Below are 22,747 nucleotides of genomic sequence, written 5' to 3'. Positions count from 1 at the left end.
TCGCCCACCCTGTCCAACGCTTGACGTCTCGTCACCCAATCTGGTCCCCTGTGCCTACACTGAACTTCTCTGTTCCAGACTCTTGGAAACAGAATTGGCAGTCAGCTGAGGTAAAGAACAAACACCTCATCACAGATTCCTACAAGCGTCAACCCGGCTTTGACCTAGCACGTTATGATTGGGCCCTCCTCAATCGCTATTGAACAGGCCATGGCCGGTGCGCCGCTATGTTCCATCGCTGGGGAGCCAGAGATGACCCGAACTGCCCCTGCGGCTACAGACAGACTATGACCCACATAGTCAATGACTGCCACCTCTCCAGATTCAAAGGAGGTCTCGAAACTTTACATCAGGCTCAACCTGACGCTGTTGACTGGCTACGGAAGAAGGGCAAACGCTAGAAGAAGAATCAGAGCACTGCGCAGATCTGAGTTCTAGTGGTGCTAGGGTTGAACGCCTGCCTCAGGCATTACAGTTATTTTGCATAACCACTATGCAACCTCATCTTCCATAGTCCATCTATTTTTATGAAGTATATACTTAAACCTTTATTTTGTGTGTGGTATAACATTGCTTTTTTAAAAATCATAAATTATTTCTATTAAGCTTTTATTCTTGTACTTTTTTTTAACATTCTTAAAATTTATTTATTTTCCCTTTTGTTGCCCTTGTTGATTTTATTATTGTAGTTATTATTCTTGTTGTCGTTAGATAGGACATAGAGAAAATAGAGGAGGGGAAAATAGAGAGGGGGAGAGAACGATAGACACTTGCAGACCAGCTTCACCACCTGTGAAGCCACTCCCCTGCAGGTGGGGGAGCCGGGGGCTCCAACCGGGATCCTTATGTTGGTCCTTGCGCTTCGCCACATGGCGCTTAAACTGATTCGCCACATGTGCTTAAACCGCTGTGCTACCGCCCAACTCCCTATTCTTGTACTTTCTATCCTACGTCAAAATCTATTTTCTTTTTTTATATTTATTTATTTTCCCTTTTGTTGCCCTTTTTTATTGTTGTTGTAGCCATTATTGTTGTAGTTATTGTTCTAGTCGTTGTTAGATAGGACAGAGAGAAATGGGAGAGAGGAGAGGAAGACAGAGTTGGGGAAGAAAGATAGACACCTGCAGACCTGCTTCATTGCCTGTGAAGCGACTCCTCTGCAGGTGGGGAGCCGGGGGCTAGAACCGGGATTCCTATACTGTCCTGAGTGTCACTCCTGGTGGGCTTAACCCGCAGCGCTACCACCCAACTCCCCATCAAAATCTATTTTCTCCTAGAATTTTTTTAGGTTTCCAAACTGATTGCTTTGGTCAAAGAATCCTTGGCTTAAGTTAAATCTCTTTCTCTCTTTCTTTCTTTCTTTCTTTCTTTCTTTCTTTCTTTCTTTCTTTCTTTCTTTCTTTCTTTCTTTTCTTTCTTTCTTTCTCCTTTCTTTCTTTCTTTCTTTCGTTAAATCTTTTCTTACGGTCACTAGGTGTGCAAGGCCCCAGTAACCTGTACGTTTAGCTCCACCTGGAGGCAGCCTCACTGAACACAGTAGGAAAAATACTAAAGTGGAATGTCCCCAGCTACTATACTCTAAGTTGGTTAAAATTAACAAACCAACTTATTGACAAACCATTTGAAGAAACTTTTGAATCCCAATATTTTCTGCTGGTAAAGATTAAGTTCAACAAAGCAGTGAAGTATGATAGAAACTGACACAAAGGCAAGAAACTAGTAATTTTATAGTCCAGGCTGGCTGCATGTGTGAGTTCAGATATGTGAAGGTGGCAGTGCCTTTTGAGTTATTTAATTGCAAAGATGTGTAGGGGGGTGGGGTGTGCAGACCATAGAAACAAATGTTGTTTTGAACTATTCAGTTGAGCAGTTCTGCTGAAGGGTTAGAAAGTGGAAGATGCATTTTGGTCTGGAAGAACTTCAGGTCCACAATGCTCCCCAGTCTCCTTCAAGAGAAAGTCTGTTTATTATGTGTGCTTAGTTTTACATTGGGTTTGGAAGATTTTATTAGAATAAAGAATAGAATTCTATGTTCTAAAAAAAAGTAAACAGTTTTCTTTCTTTTTAATTCATATCCTCCCCTCCATTGTCTTTCTAGAACAGTGCTCAGTTCTTTATTATTATTATCTTTATTTATTTATTGGATACAGATAGCAGAAATTGAGAGGGAAGGGGAAGATAGAAAGAAAGACACCTGTAGCCCTGCTTCACCACTTGCAAAACTTTTCCCCCTGCAGGTGGGAACCAGGGGCTTGAACCTGGGTCCTTGCACTTTGTAATGTGTGTTCAACCAGGTGTGCCACCACTTGGCCCCACACTGCTCAGTTCTGGCTTCTGGTGGTACAAGAGACTGAACCCAGGACATTGAGGCCTTGAGCATGAATGTCTATTTTATAACCCTTATGCCAGCTCCCGTCTTTTCTTTCTTTCTTTCATTTATTTATTTAAGTTTTATTTGACAGTACAGAGAGAAATTAAGAAGGGGAGATAGAGTGGAAGAGATGAAGGCAGATACCTGCAGACCTGCTTCACTATTCCTGAAGGGTCCCCCCTGTAGGTGGGGACTGGGGGCTTGAACCTAGGTCTTTGTGTATGGTGATATGTGTGCTTACCTGTGTGCACCACAGCTCACCCCTCTTTATTTCTTTATAATTTTCTATTCTCTCTCCTCTCTAGTTTTCTGAAGTTCATCTATTTTGTTATCCTGTTCTGATACTGTTTTATCTTGTTCAGCTAGTTGTGTTCTTAGCTCAGCTATTTTAGCTTTCAGCTCTCTAATGATCTTGAGAGAATTAGTATTTTCTTCCAGAGTCTCATTTGTTGTTTCTGCATTTCAATTCAAAGAATTGATGACAATTCTTTCAAACTCTTTACTCACTCCTGTGATTATTTCCTTAACTTGTGTTTGGATGTTGACCTCATTATTTTTGTGTTTCAACCTTTGGGGGGCTTTTAGCTGGACTCTTGTTCTGGCTCATTTCTCCAGTATTTCTTCTTGTTAGTTGAACCATTCTATATAGCATGTTATGAGGTCCTTCTCTCAGAACTTTTCAAATTACTTATTACTCTTGCCTGGGTTGACTTGTGTCTAAGTAAGGTAATTAATTAAAGGGTTCACAGTTGTGGAAAATGACAGTTGGGTCATTATTATTTTAATCCCTGAGTTGGAGCTCAGTGGTTTAAAAGCCTCTTTTGTTCTTTTTCTTGCCTGTAGGCTATGGGAGCCTGAGGGCTTTTAAGCTATAAGTAGGCTTCTTAGCTTAATCACTGACTCCTGACCAAGAGATAAAGCAGGGTGGGGCAGAGATAATCCAGTGGTTATGCAAGGAGACTTTCAGAGCCCTACTGCTAGGCCATTGAGGTATAAATCTCCTGAGTTTCCTGGTTAGTTCTCTGTCCCATGGTGTCAGCACAGGGCCTCCCTGCTGCTGCTCCAGATTCTGAGGGCAGTAGCAATGGAGACTCACAGTTGCATTTGGTGAGTCTCAGGGGAGTCCTCTCCTCCCTTTTTGTTGGTGAAACAGGCTGGAGGTGGCGTCTCAACTGGTAAATTGCCAGACTGTTACCAGCCACTTAATCTCTCCCTAGGCTCCTGTCTGTCCACGAGTCACAGGTGTTTGCACTCACCAGTGATTTGGTGGGTTCCTGAGGTCGTCCCAGTCCTGTCGTTGCAGTACCAGGTGTTCCTCTTTGGTATTCCTAGTTGATCTGGGAGAGGAGAAGAGAGAAACACAGCTGCTGCTGCTCCGTAGTCCTGCCTCTGGAACCCTATTTCTTTTTTAATTTTATATTTACTTATTTTTAATGAAAGACCAGAGCACTGTTCAGCTCTGGCTTATAGTGGTGCTGGTGATTGAACCTGGGATCTTAGAGCCTTAAGCATGAAAGTCTTCTGCATAACTATTATGCTATCTCCCCAGTCCATAAGAATGTATTTTTAAAATCACTGTACTAGATAAAACCTTTGTAAGTCTTCTAGTTTCAATATTTTGACTTCAAGATTTTTTTTGAGATGTGTTTAAGACAGAAAATAAGCCTTTTCCAGGAATAACTTTTTTTTTTTTTAAGCTGAAGAGTTAATTAGAGTAAAAACCTAAAAGCTTTTCTTGGTGAAGGACTCAAAAAGCTTATCGATGTCCAGTTTACAGTGAGTCATCACCTTCAACTCTGCCACAACACACAACTAATGCTCTCGTAGAATCTAGTTAATGGAACAAACATATTTTACTTTCTGTCTTTTTGTATCATCAGTTAAGTGGAAATGATCTAATTGAAAATAAAGACACAAAAAACTCAATTCAATGGACCTATTTAAAAAACCACTAACTTTATTTTTATGAGCTTTAAAAGAAAACGGTTACAATTAATCACAAAGAATCAAAAAGAATTGCATCCTGCTTTTGTCACTTTTATAGGACAAGGAATGTTTAATATTTTCAAAAACTGACAAATAACAAACTTTTACAAACTATGGATTGACACTGCAAGCACACTAAAATAAGGAGTACATGTATCATAAATTACTGATTCATTTTCAAAGTACAATGAGTATTCACTAAAATTTATAGTACCAGAAAGGTAATGTGTTCAAAACTGTAACACAAAACCACACACATTGAGATAAAATACTAATTTCAACTCCTGGGTTAAAGCGAGATAAAAATAAAATGACTGATAAACTTTCCTTTATTTGGAGGAGTTTGATACACACTGGGGTCCCTACCTTGGCTGAGAAGCAGTGGGGACAGCATGGCACAGTAACAGGATTAGCCATCTTTGTCTCAGGCCCCAGTTTGAGTTAGGAAGATTGGGCACTAAACAGTAACAATACAGAGAAACAGTATCTGCAGAGATATAAACCTTCCATCATGCCAAGAATGAACATTCAGGAATTCCAAGACTTTTCACGACATGGCTTTGTTTAAAAAAAAAAAAAAAACATAGGTATACAAAACAGAACACATATCTAATTCAGCAAAATATCTCTGAACTTTTAAGTGGGCAAAGAAATTTTGACTCAGCCCAAGTTAGTTCTTCTTTACCTTGGCTAGAAACTTCTTTTTTGGACAAAAACATTTTTTACAAGCCTTTGGGTAGTAAATCTAGCATTTGCTGTAATATTTACTTTGTTGTTTGATAGCTGGTAACAAAAACAACACTCATGAAATTACTAACATTTCTTCCTGATTCACAAAGAAAACAGTGGGCCAATAAAGATGCTATGTCCAACCCATATTCTGAGATGAATTAAAAAATTAAACAAAACTGAGCATTGTTGGACAACATTCTTGGACCTGTTTAGCTTTGGCTTATAATGAAGGGGGATTGAATTTGAAACTTCAATCTCAGGCATGAAAGTCTTTTGCATAACCATCATGCTGTCTCCCCTACCCAACATGCATAAATCTTATTTTTCAAATGCATGTACCTTTTTAAGAGGTGAGCTTCTACAATACAGACTTCCCTCCATAGCTAGGAGGCAATTTCCCTAAGTCATTTCTTTCTTCATATATCATCACACTTAACTATATGGGTCATTGGCCTCCTCTTGTATAGGAAGATGTACAATGCCAATATGTTAAAAAGGAACATAGTGGCTTTAGAAGGGAAAACTGATCAAGTTCATAGTTTGAGAGAGTCGGGTAGTAGCACAGAGGTTAAGCGCAAAGCGCAAGGACCAGCATAAGGATCCTGGTTCGAGCCCCCCCCCCCCACCTGCAGGGGAGTCACTTCACAAGTGATGAAGCAGGTCTGTAGGTGTCTGTTTTTCTCTCCCTGTCTCTGTCTTCCCCTCCTGTCTCCATTTCTCTCTGTCCTATCCAACAACGACAACATCAATAACAACAGCAACAATAAAAACAAGGGCAACAAAAGAGAAAATAAATATAATAAAATTTTTTTTAAAAGTTCAGAGTTTGATAGAAATGAAGTGCAGGTGGGGAAAAAAAGATATCTGAGACAATGAGCCTGATGCAACAGGGAATTTTATATACTTTTCACTGCTAAATAATGTTTGAAATTTTCCCTTTTAAAACAAAATCTTGGTTTATAAGAACCTGTGAAAAAATATTAATTACAAATCAGTTTTATCTAACAGAACTCCATTTCACAAGCACTGAGAATTTCATTCCACCACAAACTAATTTCAAATCATGTTAGATTTCATCCTGCTTCATTAGTTTCAACTATTTATATTTTAATCACAATATTATTAAAATCTTAGGTCATGTAAAATGTCGTTGCAATTGCTGGTTACCAAGCTGACACTGTTTAAGTAGATTATAATCCCAATGGTACAATGACAATAAAAACCAAACATGGAACAGCTAATTCATTCATTGACAATACCAAATCACTATGTACATCAGACAAGACTTGTCTTATTCTTTGCATTTCATCAAGGGAAAAATAATTTCTTTCTTTCTCTCTCCCTTTCTTTCTTTCTTTCTTTCTTTCTTTCTTTCTTTCTTTCTTTCTTTCTTTCTTTCATTTTTAAAATAATTATTTGGGCTTTACTGCTCTGGGGTGGCTTTTCCAGACAGAGACAGGCAAAAAAGAGGGAAAGAAGCCACAGTACCATAGCTTCCTCCAGCAGGGTGGGCTCAAATCTTCCCTGCATCACAGAGCAGACACACTAATTCAGATGAGTTATCTTTCTGGCCATTTTCTTCCTTCCTTTTCTTTCTACCTCCAGGGTTAATGCTGGGGCTCATCCTCTGCTCCTGGTGTTGTTGCTGTTATTGTTGGATAGGACAGAGAAATTGAGAGAGGAGGAAAAGACAGAGAGGGGGAATAGAAAGATACCTGCAGACCTGCTTCACCACTTGCTAAGCAACGCCCCCCGGGGGGGGGGTGGGACGGGGTAGGGGGCCTTGTGTTCCTACTGTGTGGCTATGGCCCAGCCCCCTCCCATTGTTTTCTGAAGATAGGTATTCACTGCTTGAGTATCTTTAGGAGTCTAATACAAACAGAAAAAGTGGGTGGGGGTAGATAGCATAATGGTTATGCAAAAAACTTCTTGCCTGAGGCTCCAAAGTCCCAGGCTCAGTCCTCCACACCAGGTAAAACAGGAAACAGCACTACCCTGGGAGCTGGGGATGCATTTCTAGCCTGGAATTGCCTTTCATGTTTTCCTCACTTCAGTTTGCTCATCTGTGTAACATGAGGGTTACAGTTTATGATTTCTAAAGTTGCCTCCAGCTACAAATTGAGATTCTGAGAAAATCAAATATTCTCACATTTTTATCACATTTTGATTATTAATGTGAATGTAATTAGTATGAAGGGGGAACAAAGTGACTGCATTCTAAAAGATCAAGGGTATTGTGCTGACCTCTATCTTTGAGGTCTGATGCAAATGTTCCATTAGCCAGTGCTTCATTTTAATCTTTATGGTGAACTGAAAATTCCTAGTAGCTTTTATTTGGCTTATAATGGTTGACAGGCTTTAGTGCATAAAAATTGAAGAAACAGAATGTGAAGAGAGTAGTATTCTTTCCACCTGATTTTTACTTTCTGAGGGAAAGGAACTCTTACCATTTGCTTCGTGGCACACTAAACTAGTAGGCGCACACACTAGTATATTTTTAAAAAATGATCTATTTGTGGTCTCATCAGGTAGCCATGATGCAAGAATACAGGACATAAGAAACAATACAGTGCAAGCACTATTTACTGTCTTTATTGTTATGTCTTCTTTTTTCTTTCTCTCTCTCTCTCTCTCTTTTTTCTTTACAGATTTTGTTTATTTATGAGAAAGATAGGAGGAGAAAGAGATAGAACCAGACATCACTCTGGTACATGTGCTGCCAGGGATTGAACTCAGGACCTCAAGCTCGAGAGTCCAATGTTTTATCCACTGTGCCACCTCCTGGACCACAACTGTTATGGTTTTATTATCCTTCACACATGTATTTTACTAATAAAGCATAGTTTTCTTTCCTTACAATTGTTCAAATAATTAAATTTCCAAGAAGAGATTATGATTTATAAAGAAAATATGACTACTGTGGTCCGGGAGGTGGCGCAGTGATAAAGCTTTGGACTCTCAAGCATGAGGTCCCAAGTTTGATCCCCGGCAGCACATGTGCCAGAGTGATGTCTGGTTCTTTCTCCTATCTTTCTCATAAATAAAATTAAAAAGAAAAAAAAAAAGCACACTTAGTGAGTGCATCACCACCCAGCCCCATTAAAAAAATATTAAAAAACAAAAGAAAATATGACTACTATATTACATAGATAAATCTAATAACTTAGATTTAAAGAAAAATGTATATAAATTTAGAAGAAGGAGCTTAAAAATGATACATAAGACTCATCTCATACAATATGGTTACATGAACCGAATATAAAATAGTTTCCAGAGACTTCAGGAGGTGGGGCTACCAGCAGCAACAGATCTGTTTCTCTCCTCTCCTCTCCTGGATCAACTAGGAATACCAAAGGAGACCAACCTGGGACCCAAACAAGACAGGACTAGAACGATTACAGGAACCCACCAAATCACCTGTGAGTGCAAACACACATGGCTGGTGACAGCAGCCTAGGAAGAGACTAAGTGGCTGGTAACAGTCCAGCGGTTTATCAGTTGAAACACCACCTCCAGTCTGTTCCACCAACAAGCAGACAGCTGAAGGGAGGAGAGGATTCCCTGGAGACTCACCAAGTGCAACTCTGAATCACCATTGCTACTGCCCTCAGAATCTGGAGCAGCGGCAAGGAGGGACACCAGGGGACAGAGATCTAACCAGGAAACTCAGGAGAAGACCTATACCTCGGTGGCATAGCTGTGGGGCTGTGAAAGTCTCTGCATAACCACTGGATTATCTCTGCCACACCCTGCCTTATCTCTTGGTCAGGAGTCAGTGATTAAGCTAAGAAGCCTACTTATAGTTTAGAAGCCCTCAGGCTCCCATAGCCTACAGAGAGGGAAAAAAAAAAAGGCTTTTAAATCACTGAGCTCCAACTCAGGGATTAAAATACTATTGAAACAACTGTTAACTTCCACCACTGTGAACTCTTTAATTACCTTAATTAGACACAAGTCAATCCAGGCAATAGTGATCAGTAATTTGAAAAGTACCAAGAGAGGGAACTCATAACATAATATATAAAATGGTTAAACCAACAAGAAGAAATAATGGAGAAACAAACCAGGACAACAGTCCAGCTAAAAGCACCCCCAAAGGGTGAAGCACAAAATAACGAGTTCAAAATCCAAACACTAGCTAAGAAAATAATCACAGGAGTGAGTAAAGAGTTTGAAAGAATTGTAATCAGAAATACAGGAACAACAAATGAGACTCTGGAAGAAAACACTAATTCTCTCAAGGTTATTAGAGAGCTGAAAGCTGAAATAGCTGAGCTAAGAACACAACTAGCTGAACAAGCTAAAACAGTATCAGAACAGGGAAACAAAATAGATGAACTCCAGAAAACAGTAGAGGGCAGAGAGAATAGAATCAATGAGGCTCAAGACAGAATTAGCAAGATTGAGGACAAATTAGAGACAACTAAAAAAGAAGTAAGAGATCTCAAAAAGAGATTAAGAGATGCTAAAAACAACAATAGAGTCCTATGGGATGACTTCAAAAGAAACAATATACGCATTATTGGCTTACCAGAGGAAGAAAGAGAGGGAGAGGGAGAGGAAGAAAGCATTCTTCAGGCCATAATAGCTAAAAACTTCTCTAGTCTAGACAACATCAAAGACATAAAGGTTCAAGAAGCCCAGAGGGTCCCAAACAGAATTAACCCAGACTTAAAGACACCAAGACACATCATACTTAGAACAAGGATAAAGAAAGGATCCTGAAGGCTGCAAGAGAAAAACAAAGAGTCACCTACCGAGGAAAACCCATAAGATTAGCAGCAGACTTCTCCACAGAAACACTACAGGCCAGAAGAGAATGGCAAGATATCTATTGAGTGCTCAATGAGAAAGGCTTTCAACCAAGAATACTATATCCTGCTAGACTGTCATTCAGACTAGATGGAGGCATCAAAACCTTCTCAGACAAGCAACAGCTGAAGGAATCAACTATCACCAAGCCTGCCCTGAAAGAAGTTCTGAAAGGTCTCCTATAAACAACCAGACCACCACAAATAGGACATATATCAAAACACTCTAAAACTCTACAAGAATGGCGTTAAAATATCTTCAATCTTTGATATCAGTAAATGTCAATGGCCTGAATTCACCTATTAAAAGACACAGAGTAGGAAGATGGATGAGAAAACACAACCCAACAATATGCTGTCTACAGGAAACTCACCTAACTCAACAAGACAAACACAGACTTAAAGTGAAAGGATGGAAAACTATCATACAAGCCAATGGCCCACAAAAAAGGGCAGAAACAACTATTCTCATATCTGACACGACAGACTTTAAAATAGATAAAATTAAAAAAGATAGAAATGGACACTACTTAAAGCTCAGAGGATCAATCAAGAGGATTTAACAATTATTAACATCTATGCACCCAATGAGAAGCCATCTAAATACATCAAATGTCTACTGAAAGAGCTACAGCAATATATTAACAGCAACACAGTCATAGTAGGAGACTTCAACACCCAACTCTCTCAACTTGACAGATCATCCAGGCAGAAAATCAATAAAGACATTAGGGAGCTAAATGAAGAGAGAGATAAACTAGAACTATTAGACATTTTCAGAGTCATTCATCCCAATAAACTGGAATATACATTTTACTCAAATCCACATGGGTCATTCTCAAGGATAGACCATATGTTAGGCCACAAAGACAGCATCAGCCAATTCAAGAGCATTGAAATCATCCCAAGCATCTTCTTAGACCACAGTGGAATGAAATTAACACTTAACAATCAACAAAAGATTAGTAATAGTCCCAAAATGTGGAAGCTCAACAGTATAATTCTTAACAACCTCTGGGTCAAAGAGGAAATCAAGGAAGAAATCAAAATGTTTTGAGAGTTCAATGAAAATGAAGACAAAAGCTATCAAAATATTCGGGACAGAGCTAAGGCAGTCCTGAGAGGGAAGTTCATAGCTATACAAGCACACATTAGGAAATAAGAAAAAGCACAAATAAACAGCCTGATTGCACATCTTAAAGACCTAGAAGAAGAACAAAGGAACCCTAAAGCAACCAGAAGGACATAAATCACCAAAGTTAGGGCAGAAATAAATAACATTGAGAATAAGAACATCATACAAAAGATCAACAAAAGTAAATGTTGGTTCGACAAACCATTAGCCAGACTCACAAAACAAAAAAGGGAGAAGACCCAAATAAATTGGATACTAAATGAAAGAGGAGATATCACAATAGACACCGCAGAAATTCAACATATCATGTGAGGCTTCTATGAACAACTATACACCACCAAGCTAGAGAACCTGGAAGAAATGGACTATTTCCTAGATACCTACCAACTTCCAAAACTAAGTAAAGAGGAAGTGGATAACATGAACAGGCCCATCACAGCTAATGAAATTGAAACAGTTATCAAAAATCTCCCCCAAAATAAAAGTCCTGGACCAGATGGTTTTACAAATGAATTCTACAAAACCTTCAAAGAAGAACTAATACCTCTACTTTTAAGTCTTCCAGAAGATTGAAGACACTGGAATACTCCCTGCCAGCTTCTATGAAGCCAACATCACTCTGATAACAAAAGCAGACAGGGACACAACCAAAAAAGAAAACTACAGACCAATATCTCTGATGAACATAGATGCTAAAATACTGTACAAAATTTTAGCCAACCGGATACAGCAGTATATTAAAAAGATTGTTCATCATGACCAAGTGGGTTTTATCCCAGGCATGCAAGGTTGGTTTAATATACGTAAATCAATCAATGTGATCCACCACATCAACAAAAGCAAGACCAAAAACCACATGGTCATATCAATTGATGCAGAGAAAGCCTTTGACAAAATCCAACATCCCTTTATGATCAAAACACTACAAAAAAAATGGGAATAGGTGGAAAATTCCTGAAGATAGTGGAGTCTATATATAGCAAACCTACAGCCAACATCATACTCAATGGTGAAAAACTGGAAGCATTTCCACTCAGATCAGGTACTAGACAGGGCTGTCCACTATCACCATTACTATTCAACATAGTGTTGGAAGTTCTTGCCATAGCAATCAGGCAGGAGGAAGGAATTAAAGGGATACAGATTGGAAGAGAAGAAGTCAAACTCTCCCTATTTGCAGATGACATGATAGTATACACAGAAAAACATAAGGAATCCAGCAAAAAGCTTTTGGAAATCACCAGGCAATACAGTAAGGTGTCAGGCTACAAAATTAACATTCAAAAGTCAGTGGCATTCTTCTATGCAAACACTAAGTTAGAAGAACATGAAAACTAGAAATCAATTCCGTTTACTATAGCAACAAAAACAATAAAATATCTAGGAGTAAACCTAACCAAAGAAGTGAAAGACTTGTATAGTGAAAATTATGAGTCACTACTCAAAGAAATTGAAAAAGACACAAGGAAGTGGAAAGATATTCCATGTTCATGGGTTGGTAGAATTAACATCATCAAAATGAATATATTACCCAGAGCCATCTACACATTGAATGCTATCCCCATCAAGATCCCAAGCACATTTTTTAGGAGAATAGAACAAATGCTACAAATGTTTATCTGGAACCAGAAAAGACCTAGAATTGCCAAAACAATCTTGAAAAAAAAAGAAGAGAACTGGAGGCATCACACTCCCAGACCTCAAATTGTATTATATGGCCATTGTCATCAAAACTGCTTGGTACTGGAACATGAATAGACACATTGACCAGTGGAATAGAACTGAGATCCCAGAAGTGAGCCCCCACACCTATGGACATCGAATCTTTGATAAAGGGGCTCAGACTATTACATGGGGAATGCAGAGTTCTTCAACAAATGGTGTTGGAAACAATGGGTTGAAACATGCAGAAGAATGAAACTGAACTACTGTATTTCACCAAATACAAAAGTAAATTCGAAGTGGATCAAGGACTTGGATGTTAGACCACAAACTATCAGATACTTAGAGAAAAATATTGGCAGAACTCTTTTCCGCATAAATTTTTAAAAAAGCTTCTATGAAACGAATCCAATTATAAAGAAGACTAAGGCAAGTATAAACCTATGGGACTACATCAAATTAAAAAGCTTCTTCACAGCAAAAGATACCACTACCCAAACCAAGAGACCCCTCACAGAATGGGAGAAGATCTTTACATGCCATACATTAGACAAGAGAATAATAACCAGAATATAGAAAGACTTTGCTAAACTCAACAACAAGAAAACAAGTAACCCCATCCAAAAATGGGGAGAGGACATGGACAGAATATTCATCACAGAAGAGATCCAAAAGGCTGAGAAACACATGAAAAAATGCTCCAAGTCTCTTGTCAGAGAAATGCAAATAAAGACAACAACGAGATACCACTTCACTCCTGTGAGAATGTCATACATTAGAAAAGGTAACAGCAGCAAATGCTGGAGAGGGTGTGGGGTCAAAGGAACCCTCCTACACTGCTGGTGGGAATGTAAATTGGTCCAGCCTCTGTGGAAAACAGTCTGGAGAACTCTCAGAATGCTAGAAATGGACCTACCGTATGATCCTGCAATTCCTCTGCTGGGGATATATCCTAAGGAACACAACATATCCATCCAAAAAGATCTGTTTACACATATATTCTTAGCAGCACAATTTGTAATAGCCAAAACCTGGAAGCAACCCAGGTGTCCAACAACAGATGATTGGCTGAGCAAGTTGTGGTATATATACATAATGGAGTCCTACTCAGCTGTAAAAAATGGTGACTTCACCGTTTTCAGCCGATCTTATATGGACCTTGAAAAAAATCATGTTGAGTGAAATAAGTCAGAAACAGAAGGATGAATATGGGATGATCTCACTCTCAGGCAGAAGTTGAAAAACAAGATCAGAAAAGAAAACAGAAGTAGAACCTCAAATGGCATTGGCATATTGCACCAAAGTAAAAGACTCTGGGTTGGGTGGGTGGGGAGAATACAGGTCCAAGAAGGATTCAGAGGACCTAGTGGGGGTTGTATTGTTATATGGGAAACTGGGGAATGTTATGCATGTACAAACTATTGTACTTAGTGTTCAATGTAAAACATTAATTCCCCAATAAAAAAATAAAATAGTTTAATAAGGATAGAAATCATAATGCCTATTAAAATCCTGGTTGATTCACCATATTAAAAAGTCAAGGGGGAATTTATCTGTTTTTCTTTTAGAATTTATCTTATGGAAATAACACTAAAATAAAAATATTAATGTCCTCCATTCAAAAGAGTTTCTAACATATATTAAATACTATGTTGGGTAGGGGAGATAGCACAATGGCTATGCAAAGAAACTCACTTCTCTGAGGTTCCAACATTGCAGATTCAATTCCTAGCATAACCATAAGCCAGAGCTGTGCAGTGCTTTGGTAAAAAAAAAAACAACAAAAAACATATATATATATATATATATTTATATATATATGATTTGGATGTAATTTTTATCCATATATGATTATTTAATTTATATGTCTTATGTTTTTCTTCAATTTATTTAGTATTCTAAAAACAGAAAATAATTTGAGTAATTTGTACAGTTTGACTTTAAAAAAAGTTTTATATGTTAGAATTAAAAAAAAAATTTTTTTCATGGGAAAAAGAGCAGGATACTGCTCAGTTCTGGTATACAGGGACTGAACCCAGGACTTCTAGGGTTCAGGCATGTGCTACACTGTACTCTCTCCTCAACTCTAGAATATTCTCTTTGAAAGAGAATGGATGTCAAATCTAGTAGACCAAATATTATAAAAATTAGCATAATATGATGGACTTTGGTCACTTGAAAATTAGTGAATAAATATTACTTAAAATAAAAATTTTAAATCTTATCTCTTGAAAATGTACTGACTTTCTGAGTCCATTCTGCAATGATGCTAATATAACGAGGTAAGATAAAAAATAGCAAAGATGTTGAACTACAGCATAAATGTATGAAGTGGTTGTCAAATGACCTGTTGTAATGGAATCACGAATTTCATCTAAGGTTTAGCAGTGGTAAATATATACAAATAGAAGATCACATCACAGACTCAAAACAGCTCACTTGGATAGTAGGTAGGCAAGTTTGCCATCTGTGCAATACAGGGTTGAGCCTGGGCCCTACCTTCATTGGAGGAAACTTAGGTCTCTTACTTTCTCTCTGCCCCTGTTTCTATCTTAAGCAAAAAACAAACAAACAAACAAACAAAAAATCACCTCAAAGTATGTGAGAGCAATGAAAGTACATAAAACTATAAAACTTTTGTTGCAATATATTCTAAGTCCCTAGAAACAATTTCCAGCATAGTGAGAATTTTCTAAACCACAATATGTTACAAAAAAATGTATAGACATCATGGTTGAATTTCTGAGCTTACTTTTCTCAGTTGAGGCAACACATTCATTTATTAGTTCTAACTCATATGTACTTCCTCTTCACATACATATCAAGGAGCCCCGGGGATTTGCCACAGGAAACAAACAAGTAAGCAAACAAACACCAGCACAGTTAAGTAGAATTGGCAGAGCCCCTGATGAAAGCATTTTTAATTGTGAGGCTTTCCTGTAAAAGGGACATTTTTGAGGCCTAAATTGACCTCAGAGATTAAAAAGATGCTTGCTGCTAGTTTCACAGATAAAGTATCTACTCTAAGACATAAATAAGAAACAATTCTCTGTGTGAGGGAAAAATACCAACTGTATGCCATGGTAAAAAAAAAATCTCACCAGAAAGGTGAGACTAAATAGTCTTAGGGAGATTAGGGGTCTTTCTTGAATTCATAGAAATATGCTAATCTTTTTTTAGAGTAAGTTGGAAAGTGTTTAAATGGACAATTTAAACATGGTTTTCAGAAAATCTTATCATTACTTTTTCTAATTTAATCATCATATGCACACACATACACATAAACACACAAGTATTGTAATAGCACTGGAAAACAACTGGTTCTGAAAGTAGTTTGGTACAGTTTAGAATATGGTCACAAATGGCAGATTGCAATAGCCACCTGAGTCAAGATGAGTCTAACTTACTGGTGAGATATTCTACACCCAAACTAGTGGTTTCTTCTCTGAGAGGAATGACACTAGGAACTGTGGTTTATGCATCAGCTTCCTCCTACTTGTATGTAAGAGTAACAGGAAAGAGAACAATATGAGCTAGATTTATGCCTTTTGATTCTGATAGTCAAAGTGCATTTGGCATTGCTTCCCCAAAGCTAAAGAAAAAAAAAATATAAAAAAAGACTTTCTATGAATTATTCTATATTTTAGGTTTCTTTTTATGCAAGCATTTCACTTACTCTGAATAACAATTAACTTCTCATCAAAAAGTTAGAAGCATCAATCATATCAATACAAAAATACCCACACTAGATTATTAAAACTATAAGACTTTTTAAATTCATAGAAATGGTACTGCATTCAGTGGCTATAATTCCAGTTTTAGGGTCCCCCATGCCAAACAGAATCAGGGAGATTAACCTGGATGGTGAGAGCCATTTTCCAAATGTGCTACCGTTTAAAAATGGTCACGATCTGCCACATGTTGGGGGGGGGGGGTAGGGAGACAACCCTTTAAAGTGCTATTCTGAATATCAGTCTAAATTTTGAGCAGGTAGAACCCAGCTGCTTCTCCAGTACCATGTCCACAGCACAGGCTTGGTGAAAACACACTCCTAGTCTATCCTATGTTACTAGCAGCAGTGCATCAGCAGGAGGGCTCAAGTTTCCATCCCTGAAGCCCACAGAGACAGCTGCCTCCTACCACAACCAGGAACCTCATGGCGCACAATCAAAGGTCTGGGGCTCACTAGATGCTGTGGTTGAAGGTTCAGGGCGCCTTGTCTGCGTAATTTTCTGTTTGGGGTTTTTTGTTTCTTCTTCCTCTTCAGTTTCACTTTCACAGACATGAACCACCACACTTGGTGTCGACTCAGTTCCTGCATGAAGTTCATATTTCTCTCCTGTGGAGGTAAGTAAGTAAAATCAGAAACATGGCAAAATCCAAACTTCTGGAAAAAGAAGTGTTTTATCTCTTGAAATTTGATGTTTCCACCCATCTTTTAATTGTTGCCTATGGTAGAATACTTCAGGTTTTTTTTGCACTAGCTATTTCACACTTCTCAATTCCCATAAGTTTTGCTATTTCAGGAAAGAGGCTAGTGGGGCTGGGGTGACTGTTCAACATGGTAAGAGTGCCCACATGCTTCCCCTGAGATCAGGTACTAGACAGGGCTGCCGACTCTCACCATTACTATTCAACACAGTGTTGGAAGTTCTTGCCTTAGCAATCAGGCAGGAGGAAGGAATTAAAGGGATACAGATTGGAATAGAAGTCAAACTCTCCCTATTCACAGATGACATGATAGTATACATAAAAACAAAAACAAACCCAAGGAATCCAGCAAAAAACTTTTGGAAATCATCAGGCATTACAGTAAGGTGTCAGGCTACAAAATTAACATTCAAAAGTCAGTGGCATTCTTCTATGCAAACACTAAGTTAGAAGAACATGAAATCTAGAAATCAATTCCGTTTACTATAGCAACAAAAACAATAAAATATCTAGGAGTAAACCTAACCAAAGAAGTGAAAGACTTGTATAGTGAAAATTATGAGTCACTACTCAAAGAAATTGAAAAAGACACAAGGAAGTGGAAAGATATTCCATGTTCATGGGTTGGTAGAATTAACATCATCAAAATGAATATACTACCCAGAGCCATCTGCACATTGAATGCTATCCCCATCAAGATCCCAGCCACATTTTTTAGGAGAATAGAACAAATGCTACAAATGTTTATCTGGAACCAGAAAAGACCTAGAATTGCCAAAACAATCTTGAGAAAAAAGAAGAGAACTGGAGGCATCACACTCCCAGACCTCAAATTGTATTATATGGCCATTGTCATCAAAACTGCTTGGTACTGGAACATGAATAGACACACTGACCAGTGGAATAGAATTGAGAGCATAGAAGCAAGCCGCCACCTATGGACATCGAATCCTTGACAAAGGGGCTCAGACTATTAAACGGGGAAAGCAGAGTCTCTTCAACAAATGGTGTTGGAAAAAATGGGTTGAAAGATGCAGAAGAATGAAACTGAACCACTATATTTCACCAAATACAAAAGTAAATTCCAAGTGTATCAAGGACTTGGACATTAGAACAGAAACTATCAGATACTTAGAGGAAAATATTGGCAGAACTCTTTTCTGCATAAATTTTAAAAACATCTTCAATGAAATGAATCCAATTACAAAGAAGACTAAGGCAAGCATAAACCAATGTAACTACATCAAATTAAAGCTTCTACTTAGCAAAAGAAACCACTACCAAAACCAAGAGATCCCTCACAAATGGGAGAAGATCTTTACATGCCATACATCAGACAAGAGGCTAATAACCAAAATATATAAAGAGCTTGCCAAATTCAACAACAAGAAAACAAATTACCCTATCCAAAAATGGGGAGAGGCTACATGGACGGAATATTCATACAGAAGAGATCCAAAAGGCTGAGAAACACATGAAAAAATGTTCCAAGTCTTTAATTGTCAGAGAAATGCAAATAAAGACAGCAATGAGATACCACTTCACTCCTGTGAAAATGTCATACATCAGAAAAAGTAACAGCAGCAAATGCTGGAGAGGTTGTGGGGTCAAAGGAACCCTCCCACACTGCTGGTGGGAATGTAAATTGGTCCAACCTCTGTGGAGAACAGTCTGGAGAACTCTCAGAATGCTAGAAATGGACCTACCCTATGATCCTGCAATTCCTCTGCTGGGGATATATCCTAAGGAACTCAACACATCCATCCAAAAAGCTCTGTGTACACATATGTTCTTAGCAGCACAATTTGTAATAGCCAAAGCCTGGAAACAACCCAGGTGTCCAACAACAGATGAGTGGCTGAGCAAGTTGTGCAATATATACACAATGGAATACTACTCGGCTATTAAAAATGGTGACTTCACCATTTTAAGCTGATCTTGGATGGACCTTGAAAAAATCATGTTGAGTGAAATAAGTCAGAAACAAAAGGATGAATATGGGATGATCTCACTCTCTGGCAGAAGTTGAAGAACAAGATCAGAAGAGAAAACAAAAGTAGAACCTGAACTGGAGTTGGTGTGTTGCACCAAAGTAAAAGACTCTGGGTTGGGTGGATAGGGAGAATACAGGTCCAAGAAGGATGACAGAGGACTGAGTGGGGGTTATATTGTTATATGGAAAACTGAGAAATGTTATGCATGTGTAAACTATTTTATTTACTGTTGAATGTAAAACATTAATTCCCCAATAAAGAAATTGAAAAAAAAAAGAGTGCCTACTTGCACACCAGAAGCCCCAGAGGTCACAGGTTCAATCCCCAGCACCACCATAGGCCAGAGTTGAGCAGAGCTCTGGTCTTCTCTCTCTCCCTCTTCTCTATCAGAGAGAATGGCTCTCTCTGATAATAACCACATCCTTAAATTAAAAAATAGACCTAGTGAGGAACACTGAGGTCTGGGGAGTTAAAATGGAATTGCTAGTAATTACTGTTCAGTGAATGATCTGAGTGATTCTCATTAACTTCAGGAAGGTCTCATAGTTGACAAGACAGCTCCCCTGGGAAGGTGCCTGTTTGGTCATGAGTCTGACCCAGGTCTGAGTCTGGCTCCCACCATGCTGGGGGAAGATTCCATGCGATGGTATCTTTCCCTACTTCCGCTGTTTTCTGTCTCTATCTGAAAATGTCAGACTGGAGCAGTGAAGGCCAGTGATGGAGAAGAAAAAAAAAAAGATTTCACTTTTCCCTTAAGATTCTGAGCATCACCACCTATCTCCTTATTATAGGATTTTAGACATCATCCTATAAGTCAAGTTACCTCTCAAACACCTAGGACAAATAGGGAAGATAGAAGTGTATGGGTAGGCAAGGCAGCTTTGTGTACAACCCAGGTTTGAGCCCCCAGTATACCACATGGAGTACTAGAGCACTGGAGATTACTACTTTGTCTCTCTATATGTGAAAAAGTCACCCTGGAGTCCAGAAGTCCTGGTGATGAGAGAAAATATAGGTAAGTGAAAAAAAAACAAAACTGAAAAAAAGAAATTTATTACCTGGCCCCAATTTGGAAACAGCACAGAGTAAATCATAATTTATAACTGGCATGGCATCTTCACCCTGCTTCCACCCCACTGGGGGAGATGCTGGAGGGGAGATGAGGAACTGCTTGGTAGGCTGGGGTGGCAGTAAATACGATTTGTCTCGTGTTTCACTGGAAGTCTGTACCTAAAGGCAAAGAGATACTTAAAAACAGATGGCAGTTGAGCATTTTTCTTCCTTCCCATCTCTATATTAACTTACATCTCTTTGGAGAAAACTAAAAATTTAAACAATCTGTATCTTAGCTGGGTCTGGATTTTTTTTGCCTCCAGGGTTATCGCTGGGGCTTGGTGCCTGCACTACGAATCTACATTCCTGGAGGCCATTTCCCCCATTTTGTTGCCCTTGTTATTGGACAGGATGGAGAAAAATAGAGGAGGGGAAGACAGAGGGGCAAAGAAAGACAGACACCTGCAGACCTGCTTCACCACTTGTGAAGTGACCCCCCTGCAGGTGGGGAGCCGGGGGCTCAAACTGGGATCCTTACATGCTTAACCTGCTGCACTACCGCCTGGCCCCCTAGATAGTTTTTAATTAATATTTATCTATTTATTTTGACAGGACACGGAGAAACTGGGGAGGGAGGAGGAGGCAGAGAGGAAGAAAAAGAGAGACACCTATAGCACTGCTTCACCACCTGTGAAGCTTCCCCACTGCAGTTGGAGGTAGGGGCTTGTGCATGGCAGTGTGTGTGCTCAGCTGGGTGTACCACTGCCTGGCCTCAGCTAGGTCTAGATCTGTTTGGTTCTACACTGAACACTCAGTGCACAGCACAGAGTCCTCATGTATTAAATGTTTAAAAATATTAGTTGAGGGAGTTGGGTGGTAATGCAGCACGTTAAGCACATGTGGTGCAAAGTGCAAGGACCAGCATTAAGGATCCTAGTTCAAGCTCCCGGCTCCCCACCTGTAGGGGAGTCACCTCACAGGCGGTGAAGCAGGTCTGCAGGTGTCTATCTTTCTCTTCCCCTCTCTGTCTTCCCCTCCTCTCTCCATTTCTCTCTGTCCTATCCAACAATGAAGACATCAATAACAATATTAACCACAACAATAAAAATATTAGTTGAATAGAATATATGTTTATATTCAGATTAATGCAAAATGAATAGCAATATGCACTAAATTCCAACTTTAGAAATGCCTAGGTTATGTTGCATCTCAAATAACTCCACCAAGAAATGTCCAGACATCTTAAAATTAAAATTTCACTGGGAGATTGACATAATTCCCATTTATTTATTTATTCCCTCTTGTTGCCCTTGTTTAAAGGTTGTATTTATTCTTGTCATCATTGTTGGATAGGACAGAGAGAAATGGAGAGAGGAGGGGAAGACAAAGTGGGGGAGACAAAGAGAGAGATCTGCAGACCTGCTTCATGGATTGTGAAGGGACTCCCCTGCAGGTGGGGAGATAGGGGCTTGAACAGGGATCCTTACCAGGTCCTTGCGCTTTGCGCCACGTGCACTTAACCTGCTGCATTACCGCCCGACTCCCCATAATTCCCTTTTTTATTTTTTCAATTTGAAGGCTAAGCTGAAGGGGGGAAATAACTTTGCAAAAACAAAAACAAACAGCACAACACATACTTAATATGTTAGCAGATATGATACCTGGTTCTGTTAATTCTGAAAGCAAACTGGTTTCTTGCAGAGTCACACCAATGTAGTATTAAAACAGTCAGTATAGCAAATCATTGGGAACCTGTTGAATTCTCTGCAATTTCAAAGCCTAAGCTAACCTTTTCGCAGAGTTCTATGCCACCTCCTCAGCAGTCATTTTCAGTGGCGTGACTTATATGAATGACAGGCAAAAGGTTGATTTCAGAGGCTAATTTTCAATCCTCCGGAGAATGTTTGAGAGTGTTCTAGATATACAGATGTAAGTTTACTGGCCTTAAGTTATAATTGCTTAACTCTCATGAAACCCCAGCCAGGAAAAGTTGCCAGAAAATGGAATGCCAATCAATACAAGTTTATGTAATGCAAAATCAGCAGAGTAAACATTCTTAGTCAATGAAAAAATTACATATCTATACAATAAAAGAAAAGTATTTTGTATTATTTGCTGATTGAAATTCTTCATTTCAAATATGGGTGATATTAAGAATATAAAAAACAAAGAACTGATAATATTTTTGGATGGAAAAAAAAAGTTTAGAGAACAGTGTCCTTTGTCCTAAGTACCTGTGCAAAATACAGTTTTAGCTTCTTCCCACTGAAGTCTGTTTCATGGAGTTCTATTCGAGCTCTTGCTGCTGCTTCAGGTTTGCTGAAATTTATTCTGACTCTTCTAAAGCTTTTGAACTGCTGAAATGTAACTTGATCATCATAGATGGAGAAGAGTGCTTCAAATCTCTCCTACAAATTGAAGAGCAGCATAGCAGAGGATGAAAGAAAAAAAAAAACAAAAGTAAAAATTATAAAACATAAATAACAGAATATAAGGATATAAATATTAGGATTTGCTCCACCCCACCCAAAGCATACTTCTCTTTAAGTATACAAGAACAGACAACTTGGGG

At 38.7% G+C, this 22,747-nt stretch overlaps 1 protein-coding gene across 2 annotated transcripts in view; it reads right to left on the bottom strand.

Annotated features, from left to right (window-relative positions):
* Positions 1 to 4,307: 4,307 nt before the first annotated feature.
* RCAN3 (RCAN family member 3) overlaps positions 4,308 to 22,747 on the bottom strand; it is a 49,122-nt gene continuing 30,682 nt past the window's right edge. The window contains exons 3-5 of one of the 2 annotated variants that reach the window (XM_060205552.1): positions 22,410 to 22,583; positions 20,181 to 20,352; positions 4,308 to 5,815 (exon numbers count right to left, since the gene is read on the bottom strand). In XM_060205552.1, the coding sequence (XP_060061535.1) occupies positions 5,727 to 5,815; positions 20,181 to 20,352; positions 22,410 to 22,583 (435 nt within the window). In that variant the 3' untranslated portion in view covers positions 4,308 to 5,726. Of the gene's footprint in view, positions 5,816 to 15,458; positions 17,037 to 20,180; positions 20,353 to 22,409; positions 22,584 to 22,747 lie in introns of those variants that run through there. The other variant, XM_016187932.2, reaches the window with a different exon arrangement.

The sequence above is a fragment of the Erinaceus europaeus genome, chromosome 13 (genome assembly GCF_950295315.1).
Source record: "Erinaceus europaeus chromosome 13, mEriEur2.1, whole genome shotgun sequence".
Taxonomy (NCBI): domain Eukaryota; kingdom Metazoa; phylum Chordata; class Mammalia; order Eulipotyphla; family Erinaceidae; genus Erinaceus; species Erinaceus europaeus.
Note: the sequence above shows the minus strand (reverse complement) of the source record. Positions and strands in the feature narration are given on the sequence as shown.